The sequence below is a fragment of the Taurulus bubalis genome, assembly GCF_910589615.1.
Source record: "Taurulus bubalis genome assembly, chromosome: 17".
Classification (NCBI taxonomy): Eukaryota; Metazoa; Chordata; class Actinopteri; order Perciformes; family Cottidae; genus Taurulus; species Taurulus bubalis.
In genome coordinates, this window is record NC_136605.1 from 721680 (window position 1) to 736732 (window position 15053).

Genomic DNA, 15053 nt, shown 5'->3' on the forward strand with positions numbered 1-15053 from the left:
ACAAGGTGCTCACAAAGGGTTAAGAGATCTCCAAAACATGGAGACGCAAGGTGACTTCACTTATTCCTTGTTAAGGTTCAAACCAGATTCATATATAGTGCCTGACTATATTAAATCACTCAAATTTATCTAAAAAATGAGTGAAGATTTCGAGGCCTGCGTAAATGATCCACTTTGAACAGACATTCCTCTCTGCAGTATATTTGAAAAGCAGTCGGATGCTGGAGGTGGTGGAGACATCATTCACATCAGGAGTTGGATGAAAGAAGCACCTGATTGGGCTAAATAAAGAACACACAGATGAGTGATTATCTGTGTGTGGGCGAAGAGAGAAAGTGAGAGAGCTCATCTTGAAGTTTCCAGCTGTAACTGAAGAACATGGTTATGCATGAAGGGTGAACACTGGGCAGGAAGTCCAGTCCACCAGGCAAACAAATCCAAAGGCAAGTCTGAAATCAGGCAGAAGGTCGGACACACAGGTACAGGAATCAGGAGATCGAAAGCAAATGCCAAGAAACAACAACAAAACAACAACAAAACAGCAGTCAAAGGCAATGGGACTGTGTCTGAAAACCAGCTGGACCTGCAGGGTTTACAAGTTTCTTGCTGATAAGAGATTTGTAAAAAGATGCATTACATATTAGTACTATCATATGTCTTGTTTTGAGTAGCAATATTAACATAGAAAGGCCAAAATCCAAGAGTGTGACATCACATTCTGCATAGATGATGTGGTCACCTCATTAGTGCAAAGGCAACATGTTTAGTTGTAATAATGTTCCCTTCCCGACATGGCCACTGAGCTCTGGATGGTCACAGGACAATTACGCTTCCTTTATAGGAGATCCTTGTGGACATTGGGAGGGATCTAGAGGTTTGTCTGAAGCGTAGAGTAGAACCGCTGCTCCATTACTTTAAAAGGGACCAGTTGAGGTGCCTTGGGAAAACCCAGGAAACCCTGGGAATGACTGAGGATCCCCCAAAAAGAGGCAAGGATGAAGTGGCTCAGTGATAAAGGAGGGTTGTCCTTCAATCAGAGGATTGCCTGGTGCGAGACACTTAACCCCGATCGGCCCCCGCCTGCTGTTCCTGCAGTGTAGGAAGGAGTACGAATGACAGTTAGTCCTGATGGGCAGGGGCACCTTGCATGGCAGCCCCTCTCATCAGTGTGTGAATGGGTGAATGATGGCATGTAGTGTTAAAGAGCTTTGAGTGGTAGAGACCATTTACCCTCTACTTCTAGGATACTCTAATTAGTGTGTGAATGATGGCATGTAGTGTTAAAGAGCTTTAAGTGGTAGAAACCATTTACCCTCTACTTCTAGGATACTCTAATTAGTCGGCTGCCACGGTGGCAAATCTGATCAACAGGGAATATTCAGACCTGCTTTTTTGCTTTTGGGTTGAGGAAATGATTGTCTGCAGGAGCATTTCTCCTTCTGCTCATTATTTCCCCACCACTAAGACACTTTTTCAGCATCTGCAGGCATCATAAAAATGGCAGCAGATCTGAGAGACCTGCAATGCCGGCAGACCAAGCGGCACCTGTTTGATGCACCGGCAAGATGTCCTCCACTCTGGCCTTCTCCCAGACTTTAACCCTTCACCCCGGAAAACTAAGAGCACCAGTATCTTTCTAGCTGCCTCTCATCAGAGTCCACAGGGAACTCGGAAAACAAGTTTGCGAGCTGGCAGAAGAGTTATCTGCTCCCTTCCCAGCTGTTAGAATACCACGGTGTGGATATGGACCAGATGCGGTTCGGCCGCCGCAATTCAGTTCAAAAGGTGAATGCTGCTTCACTGCAGTCAGACCCAGCATACCGGAAAACAAGCTGTGTTCCATGGTCGGGTTTTCCCCTCGGGAGAATGAGTCACAGAAATGAGTGTACACAGACACATCACTGTCTGAAAGCCCAAATCCCTCCAAACCAGACCCCGGCATTGTGTGGCCCCCGGGCCACATCTGGCCCTTAGGCCAGCCTGACCGGCTCGAGTGAGGTCAATGGTAAACTAGGAACCAAAGGTAAACAAGTGTACATCATGCTTTTATTGTGAAGGCGACTGCTATTTGTGCCTTCAATGTAATGTCGTAAAGACGACGTGGAAGACAGACGTGAGTTAGCTATAAACCCTCAAACATGTCAGCTCACATTCAAATAAAGAAAGATTTGTCCAAAGTAGAGTTTTTAACAAAACATTGACTTCCAAGTATTTCTCTAATGCCGTGTTCACACCGGACGCGACGCGAATTTGCGGTGCGACCAGTTTACATGTAAAGTCAATCCACAGACGCGCTGCGGCGCGAATGTGCGGCGAGATAGACGCGTTGGAGGCGGCGCAAACAGAACGTTTGACCTGGGGCGAACAAAGCGAAGGACGCGGCGCGAATTCGCGTGAGTTGAATTCTCCCAACTCTGGCGGAGAAATCGCGTGACGCAAAGTTGCGGCAGCCAATCAGCGTTGAGAATCAGCGTTGAGAAGCTCCGCCCGTCACCACCGCCGTCTCCCCGTTTCTGAATGAATCTGCTGCTGCTCCGCCTGAACCAGCGCTGACAGCGGCTTCATTGAGACGCTGTTGTGGGACTACGGATAGTATTATGAACCCAGACACCATGGAGTTTGATGTTCCGACATATGTGGAGTTTACACAAAAAGTATGAAGCAGAACTGGTGGTTGTTTCCATGGTGGATGGCATAATCGGTATCGTTTTACGGAGATACGCGAGACGCTGTTCCTGGAGGAGTCGGTGAAATTCACCGAGCTGTGTGCGGCTACGGATGATGTTAAGAACCCGAACACGAGGGCGTTTCATGTTCCCACATGTTTGGGACTTCACACAACAAATATAAAGCAGAACTAGTGGTTATTTATTCCATGGTCGATAGCGGAAATGAAAGCTTCGTCTTGTCTCTCACAGAGGGAAGCAACAGAGCTAAGCCACGCCCCTTTGGTCGCGCCGCGAATTCGCGTTTAGTGTGAACACCCTCTTTCTACTCGCGCGAGTGCGAGTAAACTTCCGTGGTGTGAACACGGCATAACGAAATGAAAGGTACAGCTGTGTGACGAGTTTGAGTACAGATTGTTGTGTTTAAAGATTACAGTTTGAATCGCCATTTTGAGACTAAACAAGAGAAATACAAGACTGATGCAGAGCGGGCACAGACAGCTGAGGCTATGCTAGCTGGACACTTCTCACATGGAGCAGCTTTGTAATATGCCACAAACACAAATAGAAAGCCATTCTCTGATGGGGAGTTTGTGAAAGATTGGTGGTCAATATCTGTAACAACGCTAATATGCCCTGTGTTTGTGCTTCAGCTGCAAAACAGAGCGGACAATTCCTCCTGCGCTCTGGACGAGGGCCGTGATGTCACCAACACAGCCGGTTACTCATCTTTGTACGGAACGAAAGACTTTGAAAGCAATGCAGTCAATGACAGGAACCACGACGGGGAGTCATTTGTTCACGGAGGTAAACGCATACTTTGACCAGCTGGGACGGACTGGCAGGTGTTACAGCCGATGGTTGAAAACGTGGATAAAGTGAGTGAAATGAACCCAAAACAGAAATTGGTATGTTGGCATCGTATTATACATCAGGAGGTGCCGTGTAAGTCAGTGCTAAGAGCATTGAGTCACAGACAGTGTTTTGCTCTGTTGGAGGAGCAGGAGGCTGAACAGGGGCATCGGATGGCTCAGACGGGGCAAAGTGCTCATGAGAGAACGGGACCTGGGAGCTGAGATTGGAGAGTTTCGTGAGAAGAAAGGCGAGGACGTCCCAGAGCTCTCAGATGCAGACTGGATGGATGATCCCACATCGGCTGTTCATGTGACTGCACTTAATAAACTAAATACCAAACTGCAGGGCCTGTTTGTGCATTTCAAACCAGATGGAGGGCAACATTCTCACCCACATGCCGACTGTACGAGAAGCCTCACCATCAGCTGATCACTGCAGGTACTCTTCATGCCAGGGTCATGGAGGGCTCTTTGAAGACTTCAACCCAGTTGAGAGTGAAATGCGTTGCACATGATTCATCCTCCCTCAGACTCACTGACCTGCAGTTTGATTCACTCCTGGCTGACTTCAGTGCACTCGTTCAAGTCCAACACTCACTGAACCAGAACAAAGACATGAAAAACAGCAACAGACTAAAGAGCACTTTACTTTCTTTAAGGAAGCTCATTTAATGCTGGTCTTTGAAATACTGCAAAAACATGCTCTTTTTCTAAATAGCTTTTGTGAATGTTGATTAAATGATACAATGTTGAACTTTTTTTGAAAAAGTGTTACTCCACAGTTACCACGGTTACTTAAAACACACAATCAACAGAAGCCCTCGGGACGTCTTGCACTTCTCGTGATCCTTCCCCCAGCCATCCCATAGATAGTTGTGTCTCTGCCATGTCCATGAGGACAACAATGATGTTTAATGTTCTTCAGCCAGGAACACACTGATAATCCACACAGAGTAGGGGAGAGTTCACCCATACGTCACACAGACCATGAAACACACATTATTAAAAAGGAAATCAGTTGTTCTCCAACACTATGCCTGCTTCACATTTGTATAGCCTAATCATTACAACATCTACTCCTACCAGCAGCAACTATTCAAAGCCATGAAGTCTACTGCTTTTCATAAGGAGATGCATTTCATATTGAGGAACATTGAGTGACTGTCCACAGCAGGCCCTCATTCTGATGTGGAGCTGTCCATGGTCCTTATTTGTAATAACAACACACAGATGCACATACACACACATGTGTGTTCCCATCCCTCCTGTCAGCCTCTCTGGCTCTTCCCATTGACTCCTTCACTTCATCATTAGCTCACCTTTCTCTCTTTCTCCTGCCACTCTCGTTCCCTCTGCTTCGCAGCTTAAACACCGATGAGGGAACGCTCCAACATCCAGCGACAAAACTTTCCATGACATTTTAACTCCACATGTATCCTACAGAGTCTGCTCAGTTTTAATTAGGCAGGGACTCCAACAAAGATATGGAGGCACAGAGCAATTTACACCTCTGCCTGCTCAGAAATCCGTGCAGTTCAGTGTACGGGAGGCTGGCTGTTCCAACGAGGTGAAGAGGAAGATGCTTAAAGAAATATTAACGGTTTTGTGAATGCAAGTAGGAAAAAAAAGCTTTGGGACACTTCCTCCTGAATCAATTTTTTTTTTCATGCCTCGGCCCGAACATGATGTCATGGCTGTTGCATGTTTTAGGGTTGCCTGTCCGTCGGTACGTCGCATTCTCATGGAGGCGACGTACCGACGGGAACTCCTGGAGAGAATTTCATGCAAAAAGGTCAAGGTTACTGTGACCTCACAAAACACATTTTTAACCATACATCAAGATTGAATATGCTAATTATTAAACTTCACACAAATGTCTATTAGGATCAAATGATGAAGGAATGACATGTTGGACAGACATGGATGAGACTTCATCATCTGCCAACATATGCACCTGCTGAACAGACATATTCTATATGACATCACGTTTGACTGCACTGCTGCTGTTGGTTGCTGTTGTGCCTTTTTTTTGACACCTTTTGGTCCTTGACATCTTCTCTGGTTAGAAAGCTTTATTTATCCCCAGTGGGGAAACTCATTTGTCACCAAATCAACTCATACATTTAACAAACAGTAGAAAACACAACAAATACATAACGGCATTAAAGCCATTTGAGAAATGATTGACAGCAGAAGGATGCAATATCTAACACACATCTACAATCACCTTCAACAGACACAACTGTTCATCCTGTGATGCTGGACACAGTGGACGCATCAGGGAACACCAGCTGGCATCTGCTGATCCAGGGATCACATGTGATTGTGATCAGACCAGCAGAGAGCAGGGGGAGATGACCAGACATTTAATATTTTGAAGATATGCATCAGCTTATATATTGGCTTGATATACATCTGAAGCCAATATGGCAGCTGGAAAATGTCCAAATTAAAGTCATATCATTGGTTTTTCGTTGTTAGTGAACTGTCAAGCAATGCCATTTATCAACAGTATATTGATGTTTTAAATATCATTGTTATTATAATGATACATGCATTAAAGATGTGTGCTTATATAAAGAGGTTCTCTGAAGAGATGCAGGTGTTTTGGGTGGTTTAGCAGAGGATGTGTAGCCTTTTGACGAGCAGCTTGATAAATATGAAGATGCAGAGGGAAGTTCCTCAAATCTGGGACAAAGTTGAGCTGATTAGGATTTTAGTGGTTAAAGGTCAAAGGTCACGGTGACATCACAACCTCGGTTTTGGCCTTAACTCAAGAATGAATTTGCTAATCATGACAATGTCATGGACATGTAGGATAAATAAAGGAACTGGATTTTGGACCGACGTGGATGTGATCTGATCCTGGACTGTGATTCTAGCTGTCCAAAGGGAACGGATTCAGAAGTCTTCAGGAAGCAGCTAGAATGACAGTCTGTGGAGGTGATTGGGCTCAAGTGTAGATCGTGGTTATCTCAGAAGTCATCATCGTTGCTGATGAGCAGCTTGCTTTCTGCATCCTTCTATTGATTACCAACACCCTCCAGACAAAAGAGGTATCTGTTAATGCAGCAGTCAGCTGTGTTTATGCTGTTGAAGCAGCTGCTGGTGTCTCCCACGGGCCAACATGTTGTAACTGAGTCTATGGAGGTTATGGGTGGATGGTGTTTTTAGAGAAGGGACATCCACTGGGGGGTATGAAGACACATTACACCTACGAGTCAACACACACACACACACACACACACACACACACACACACACATCTTTACACTGCCCACCGGCGCAATGCTGGGCCTTTCCTCAATATGTTGGAACATACTGACTGACTTGATGGGCCTGATGTCACAGAGCTTTTTACATCCACACAACATGCACTTCCTGTTCACACGTCGTCGTAATCGTAATTTTTTTACTGACATAATATTGGTGCTATCATGGGTTGAAAGTGGATTTGGAGAACATCATTTCTACTAGATCCCAATTTAAATATCCAGCATACACAGAGCAATGTAACATCTGTCTGAAGTTGTGTTTGTGTTGGTGGATGAAAGGAAGCAGGGTCCATGGCACTGTGTCCTTAAATAAGTACATCATGGAAAAGCCTGGAACAGTCCTTGAGTTTTAAAACGGTTATTTCCAGGCCTGGAAAAGTCCTTAAAAAAATAAAATCCCAAAAGTTTAGTAAAAGTCATGTAAATGTGTTATATTCATGTGTTCATGTCGTTCATTTGCGCTGAGTTTGAAATAATGAATATGCTTTTAAAAGAAAGACTAAAAATATAAGCAGGCATCTATATAAATGTTTATTCTTTTAATCAAACTATTGTCTCATTCATTTGAGTCATTTAAGGTTTACTGTATGCTTTGTATTCTCATTGTTAGTTTAAATACTACATTTACTCACTTTTTACTGTTTACACCCAGACTTCACTAAATGTTTGTGATGGACATTTGGTGTAAAGTCCTGCATCCACTGGTCCCAACGTGTGTCAGGACGTGCTCGTAGTGGTGAAGCACTTTCAGTGAACAGACCGTCCGTTTACCGGTTATGAGTGGATGTGCTGTACTTGAGTGGAGCAATATCTCGTGTGCATGATCCTCATAAGCACAAACACTTCATCTTAATCGGAGCGTCGGTGTGAATTCCCAGCAGGCAGTGGGGTCTGTGAAGGGCTCTTGGCAGGAGGATGAGACGCCGTGACCTTTCCCCAGCCGCGGCCTCTGGGAGAGATAAAGGTGCTCTCTGGAGATTCATGTTCTTCACAACATTGACATTTGTGTATCTTGCTGCTGCTCCTCAGGCACTTTTTATGATTTATGGAAAGAAATGATTTGTTATCACAACAGCAATGAATGCAGAGAGTGTGTTCTCTACAACTCACACACTGTAAGACACGGCCTCGAGTTTACTAGGATGGAATGTCCTGCTACTGTGTTTTAGGTTCCCAAAATGGGATTCAGCGACCAAAATGTCCATTTAGAGAAGAATAAAAAGATAACTAACATGAATGTGGACTCACTAGAGGCGTGGCTGAAGGCTCACACGCTGACCCTCTGATGAGCTGTGCAGGATGTGGCTGTATTTCAGAAGATGTGAGACAAACTGATTCCTTTACATTCTTTTCCGTATATGGCGATTAAAGCCTTAATCCTGCAGAAAGGATTAGTGGAATCTTTTAAGCAATCCTGTTTGCCTCATGTGTCTCTCTCTCTCTCTGCAGGTCAGAGGTCGTGAAGGCAGTGCAACCAGAGGGTGGAGATGATGTCCATGCACAGTAAGTCTTTTTTTTTTATATATATATTTATTTGGATTTTACAACTTTACAAGACAGAACTTTAAGGATACAATACAAACAAAAGATGGAAATAGAAAACAACATAAAAAGGAAAAAATGAATTTGCAAAATAAAATAAAAATACATAGACAACCACAACAAATAATAACACATTTGCACATCACCAGTCAGAGATAAGTACATCTTGGTTATTAGACTTGGTCAGTTTAAGTCAGCATCGGTGCCAATATTTTTAAACCGGCTGAGCAAAGTCCAGTCCGGAAGGATCCACCATGTCTCAGACCGGTTTCCATGTCTTAACAAATCCCTTGACATTGTCATGGAGGGTGTGGGTCAACTTTTCCAGAGGAAGAACTTCCAAAATCCCCTCATACCAGTCGTCCGTAGAAGGGGAATCTTTAGAAATCCAGAATTTAAGAATAGTCTTTTGTGCTATATACAGAAGTATTCCACTCAGTTTGGCGTTGCTGCTGCTCCTTGCACTGCTCACTTTAGCTGCCAGAACACATTGAGGAGGTGGAAGCTCCAGGTCATTTCCCATCAAAGAAACCACTTCATCCTTCACTTCTCTCCAAAATGTTTGTATCTTTGCACATTTCCAGAACATGTGTCTATATGTACCAACTTCAGAGTTACATTTACTACATGTAGGGAACCGAGGCCAAGCCTGCCCCTCAGCAGCGGCGTACAATGCAGTCTATGTAGTATTTTAAATTGTCTTTCTTTATCTGTGCTACAGCTCAGAATGTTAAGTGTGTTTTACATAATTGATGTCCAGACATTTTCCTCTATCTGACATTCCATGTCCATCTGCCACTGTTTACGGATGTGGTCAGTGGAGTAATTAAGATTCAGGACAAAGGTTTTATAGACAAAGTGAATCTTTTTGGTATGGGTTGTGTGAGGATTTCTTCCAAAAAGCATATGTTTGGAGCATGTCAGATTTGGGGTATATAATGTCTTATTTGTAGATAGCGGAAGAAATGGGACTGTTGGAGAGAGTATTTGCTCTTCAGGCCCTCTAACGTTCCCCACCTATTTAGGTCTTCCTTAATGCGTGTTGTGATTGGTTTAAGGTTGAGTTCAACCAGTTTTTCAAGGGAGGGGCCAATTTTAATTCCAAGGTATGTTATCTCCTTGAGTGACCAGTGAAAAGGGAATCCACTAGGTGGCGTAGAGCCTGCCATAGCGCCAATGGGCATGGCCTCGGTTTTTGACAGGTTAACTTCAAAGCCTGATATGTGCCCAAACTGTTGTAGACATTCAAGTAGACACGGGAGGGTAGTGTCTATCTCAACCAGGTGCAGCAGGACATCATCCGCATAGAGAGAATTTTTTTGTACTGTACCATGGACATTAAAACCTCTTATCGCTGGTGTGGTTCTGATGAGCTCAGCTAAAGGCTCAATAGCCAAAGCAAACAAAAGAGGGCTCAATGGGCATCCCTAGCGGGTGCCACGCTCTAATGGGAACGGATCTGCTGTATACGTCTCCAGCACATAGACACAGCCACTAAAGTGAAGCCGCTCAGTGTGTCACGTGGAGCTGCTGACGACGGGTTCCTCTCGTCAGCATGCGGCGGCCCTTCTGCTGGCCGACTGAGGGTGTTGATGCGGCGCCACCCGCTCTACCCTCACTCCTCGTGAAAGTAGATCCTCAGACAGCATCTGGTTTCTCTTACCCTCGTTAGCAGTTTTCTCACACGTTGTCATTTGTGTAAATATAGCTGTTGTAGAGACATCTGGCATTTTATGGCTACAACGGCCCTAATATTATTACTGAATGACAAACATTAGAAAAATACATACGCAGTCTTCACTCTACTTGAAACAGGAAGTGTTCAGCCGGGTATTTAAAAGCTGACCAGGTAGCTTCAAGCATAATATTTATAATCAAAAGGAAAGAAAACATATTTCAGGTCACAGTTCTATTACTATGACTGTTACTTTTACTTCTTTTATTATCATCATCATTCTATTATATCCACTACTGCTGTTATTATTAGTGGTCATTGTCTTTTATTATTTCTGCTATGATTAGTGCTACACCTTTTATTAACACGCATTACCTGCATCATGTCTGTCATGTGGATTGACTGGTTTGTCGTGTCGTTGCTGCTCTGCTGCAGTGAGCGAGGCGGACAGTGTGGTGAAGGTGGCCGAATGGCAGCAGACCTACTACGCCTCAGACTCTGGCATCCAATCAGGAGCCACCACGGTCCTGGACGACGAGAGCAGCACCGAGTACAGCGGCCGGAAGAAGTACGTTGGTAGTACTACCACCAGTACTACCACTGCACCTGCTGCTGGCCCCACTGGGGGGGCAGGAGACACGGCAGCCGGGGGCCTGGAGAGCCCCACAGGTGAGACTTCATATACGGGCCTCTGACTCAGATGTCAACAATCATTTCAGTCGTTCATGTTTTGGGTTTATTGGATCTATTTCTGTCATTCCTTCTCTCCCTTTACCTTTGGTTTTATCATCATATTCTTCCTCCTTGCATTGTTGCACATCTTTTGTTTTCATGGATGTTGTTTTTGCTATGATAAATAATAACTGTTGTGACAGCATAGTCGTCAACAATATAAGTGCATTTGCCGGTACATTCATTTGACTTTTATGTATTTATTATCTCAAGCACAAAATTGTTTTTTTTCTAGGAAACTTACTTACATTTCTTATTTAAGATGTGTATGAAATATTGATCAGTATCTAACTTAACACCTTTATCTTATTGTGAGTAAATGCAGGTAAAATGACTTGTTTTGCTCCTTCAGAAGAAGCATTTTTCTGACATTTATCCGTTTTCAAAATAGCACCAACTTTCACGCTGTGAGATAATCTATCACAGCAAATATGATGAAAAGTTGTTATATCTTCATTCACTCTGTTACACTCTGCTTCTCACCAATCACCTAACACCCATGGGGAAAAATAAAAGTCTCCTCCAGGAAATAATCCCCGACAAACAAGTTGCCTGACAAACTTAACGCTCCAGATGTTAGTTGAGACGCTGGCGGTTTCAAGTTCAGTTTGACACGGTGATGCTGGCGCTTTCAAAGCAAATGCATATGCAAAATATAAATATATTATATATGGCGTGAAGAAAAATATGTCAACTGAATGTAAACAATAATATGTGGGCTGTAAAAGCTGTGGGCCATTGTCCCATCTTAGGTGGTACTCTCCTTCCCCAGTAAGTTGCCTCCACCTTCTCCACCAGTGGTGGAAAGGTGCTAGATATGAGCTATAAGCACAGACGGAGCCCTCTACTGGACCGTATGGGCAACACTTCATCCAGCCGAGAGCATTGCTTAAGCGCAGCCTGGGCAGTGATGCTGCGTCGGTGGGCAAACATCCACTCCTGCTTCCCGGTGAAGAACACTCAGAGAGCCGCAGCGATACCACCGGAAACCCTGGCACCTGCGTGACGATCAACACCATCAACGTTAAGCACTGCAGCTGTTCCAGACGGCCGGCAGCAGGGGCATCCATCTGGGATCCAACAGAGGGGCCCGCTGCCTGCATATGTCGGGCATGGCCCCCAGATACTCCACTTGTTGGTGTGGCAGGTTGAACATGAATCCCAACTTGGCGAGTTGTAAGTGGGCTGATGACGATGAGTGCTCAAAGACAAAGGAAGACCCTCATGTCTTACTCTCAAAGCAGCCAGGGCGTAGCGAACACACGTCTGTGTCACGTAGTTATATCTTCATTCAGGTTACAGGCTATCCTTTGGAAGGCAAGACACAAGAACAGCCTGTGTTTTAAAGCCTCCTCAATCTGAAAGTATGCACCTTTAAGTAGACAGTGGTGAACCGATCGCCCAGCTGAACCAGTTCGAAGCGTTTGATGGTTAACATTGAGAACGTCTTGCAGGCAATGCGATGGTTTTAGAATGCTAAGATCCAACGCAGGTCTGAAATCTCAAAATCTCTGAAATCTCGAAAAGAGTGAGGATAAGAGGCACAGCCTGTTTCTGTAGCAGTTCTGCTGAGGGGTAATCCATCTCCCGACGCCCTGGAACAGGGAGGAATGCTGTCTCAGAGTCCTGTCCATCCATTCAAATACTCAGTTGCATCACCACTTCTCTTAAAACCGTGTTGGAGGATGAGGGAAGAGCTTTGGGACGGCAGGTGAAAAGCTACAATGTACTGGCTGAGACCTCAGATGGAAGGATGGCTCATGAGCAGACATCACTCTAACAGTGCCGGCTACGTGTGCAATGTCCACCCCACGGGGCGTATTGCCCTCCCTGTGCTCCCTGTGCTCAATCCGGTCACCTGTGCTGGGCGGAGGGCGATGCTCTGGGAAGTGGAGGCAGCCAGCGGCATGTGAGCCCGATGAGGCCGATGCTCTCCTTCTCACCGCCACGTAGTTACGCTTCGCTTCCATTCACACCCTCAGGCCTAATGCAGCTCGCTGGGCTCTCAGTTGAAATATTTTGTAAAAACAGCTAAGGAGGTAGTGTCTCTCTGACCAGCTCTCTTAACATAGAAGAAGCCATCTTTGAGAAGGGGAATGCCGGGAGAAGATGTCTCCCTGAGGAAGTCAAACCTGCAAGCGAGGCTATCGTCTTTAGTGGCTTCTGCCAAGACGCTCGACGCGCTGCCAGATGTCTGGCGAGGTTTAAAAAGCATATCGGAGACAGCTCACTGGCCTGGGTGGCAGCGAGACGAGGGGCATCCGTGGAGAAAGGAAATACAGTGTAAAAAAACTGCTCACTGACCAAGAACAATACAGTGACCAACTGGAAATTAAAAATATATAAAAAAATCCCAATTAAACTATACATGTAAGGTGTTTAAAAATGCACTACATCATCAGTATGAACCAACGGGCTTGGACACGTTGTTGGTTTGGTACAGAGGATTCGTTGTCAATAGAACAAATACAGATGTTGGGGTCTGGCAGGAGCGTGTTGGGTTATTAGCAAGTATGACAATTACATTATTTACATAAATACAATTATTTATATCAAGAAGATCATTGACATATATTAATAATAGTGGGGCGCCACCAATAACCAGCCTGTGCATTCAGTTCACTCAAGGTGTCAGCAGTAAAAGTACTTCCACATTCAGAGTGAACATTGAAGGCTTGAATTTGAGCACAGGCTCTAACATGCAGCTATTATCACAACATAGTCACAGGAAACTACAGTAAAACAGAGTTGATCTCTGGTCCGTATTTATCGACTTTCTTTTGAATGATATGATGGAAACTGAAACACCTGAAGAAGCGCGTAATTAATGTTTTAATTGTTATACATGCTGTTCAGCTCTATTGGTCACACTTTGCCATGAAGGTTAGACTCAATATTGTATGATGTGATTCTCTTGAATTCTGCATTGATGTGCATGGCACGCAAATACTCAGGTGAAGTGAAATGAGATGAAAAACAGCTGAACAATGATGTCTTAAGGACTGAATTATTCATTGAACCAAATCTTCTTTGGGTACTGTAGGTTAATAATGTTGTTCCTGGTAATAAGACTAGACCTGTACACTTCCAGAGGAAGTTCATAAATGTTCTACATCAAAGTCTGTTTCTCTGTGTTGGTTATGTAAAAAAAATGATAGCATGCCTTTAGTTTCTGAAGAGAGAGCTGGGTGAAGTATGATTCATGTCCTCAAGTGATGTCACCTGAGTCAGTATTGCTTAGGTCTGGAGACTGAACGAGTGGCATTAGAAAGAAGTGAGTTTACATAACCGCTCATCTCTGCTTAAGTCTTCATTAGTCGTTACTAGCATACAGTTGAGTGCATCATGGGTAATGAGGGACCAGGCTTTGACACGGAAGACAAGTGAGTGGAATAACAAAAGTAAAAATGTCTGGTTCTGCAGCATTAATTATAATACCCGTCTTTTAATCGGTCCACCATGATTGTGATATTGTTCTGGATGTAATGATAATAAGCTATTCCGGTCAGTTCTATTGCTGCATGTCTCTACCGCACTTGACAGCTAACGGTGTTGCTTTGGGCTCTAGCACTGCGTTGCTTTATAAAGGAAAGGGACAACACATCCTAGTGCTGTCTTTCACTTCACTGTAAGCTGCCAAAAATAGCAGCAGCATGACCATCTGTCAACTGTAGAGAGAGAGAATTATTAAAAGAAATACATTTAGATAATCAGATTTATGCATGGAAATAAATTAAACTTGTTGAATGTAACAATATCTATACATAAAGGGACACCTGCTAAAATTAACTTTGTGTCAATTACAGCAAAAGCATGGGGAGTAAACAGCAAAGATAGACGAGGTAGGAAAGAACCAAAGGGTGAGGAAAAGCTTGTGGAAGTTCAACATACACAAAGTTTGGTTTGATGAAAGCAATAACTCTGGAGTTACAGGAGTTTAAAATGCCCCCGTATTCATATTTCAGTGCACGCTGCTACACGGCTACTGCTGATGTGCTGTTCGTAAGCAGGTCAGCATTGTCCCTCCACACTCTCAGATGTGCATGGCTTGGTATTTTCTTTGTTGGATTGACAAGACCAAATATCACTGTACATATTCAACACTTTAGTGTATTTAGTCTCAATCCCACTGCATCGTCCTGCTGCTCCAAGTACTCTCTGCTGGACCAAATGGAGATTTATCTGCCGCAGAAAATACTTTGTAAAAAATGCACCATTCCCTCCTGTAATGTTTATTAAAACCTGCAGTAGCCATACTATTTAACTATTCAGCCTTCCAGAACCAATCAGCTTGGGAATTTTGGTCTAA

The 15053-nt window shown here is 44.1% G+C and overlaps 1 protein-coding gene across 1 annotated transcript in view; it reads left to right on the plus strand.

Annotated features, from left to right (window-relative positions):
• Nucleotides 1-1497: 1497 nt before the first annotated feature.
• Nucleotides 1498-15053, plus strand: part of LOC306750082 (junction plakoglobin-like) — a gene marked incomplete at both ends in the record, with an annotated part of 50556 nt that continues 37000 nt past the window's right edge. Inside the window, 3 exons of the mRNA XM_079233473.1 lie at nucleotides 1498-1560; nucleotides 3320-3473; nucleotides 10448-10681. Coding sequence (XP_079089599.1) covers nucleotides 1498-1560; nucleotides 3320-3473; nucleotides 10448-10681 — 451 coding nt within the window. The remainder of the gene's footprint in view (nucleotides 1561-3319; nucleotides 3474-10447; nucleotides 10682-15053) is intronic.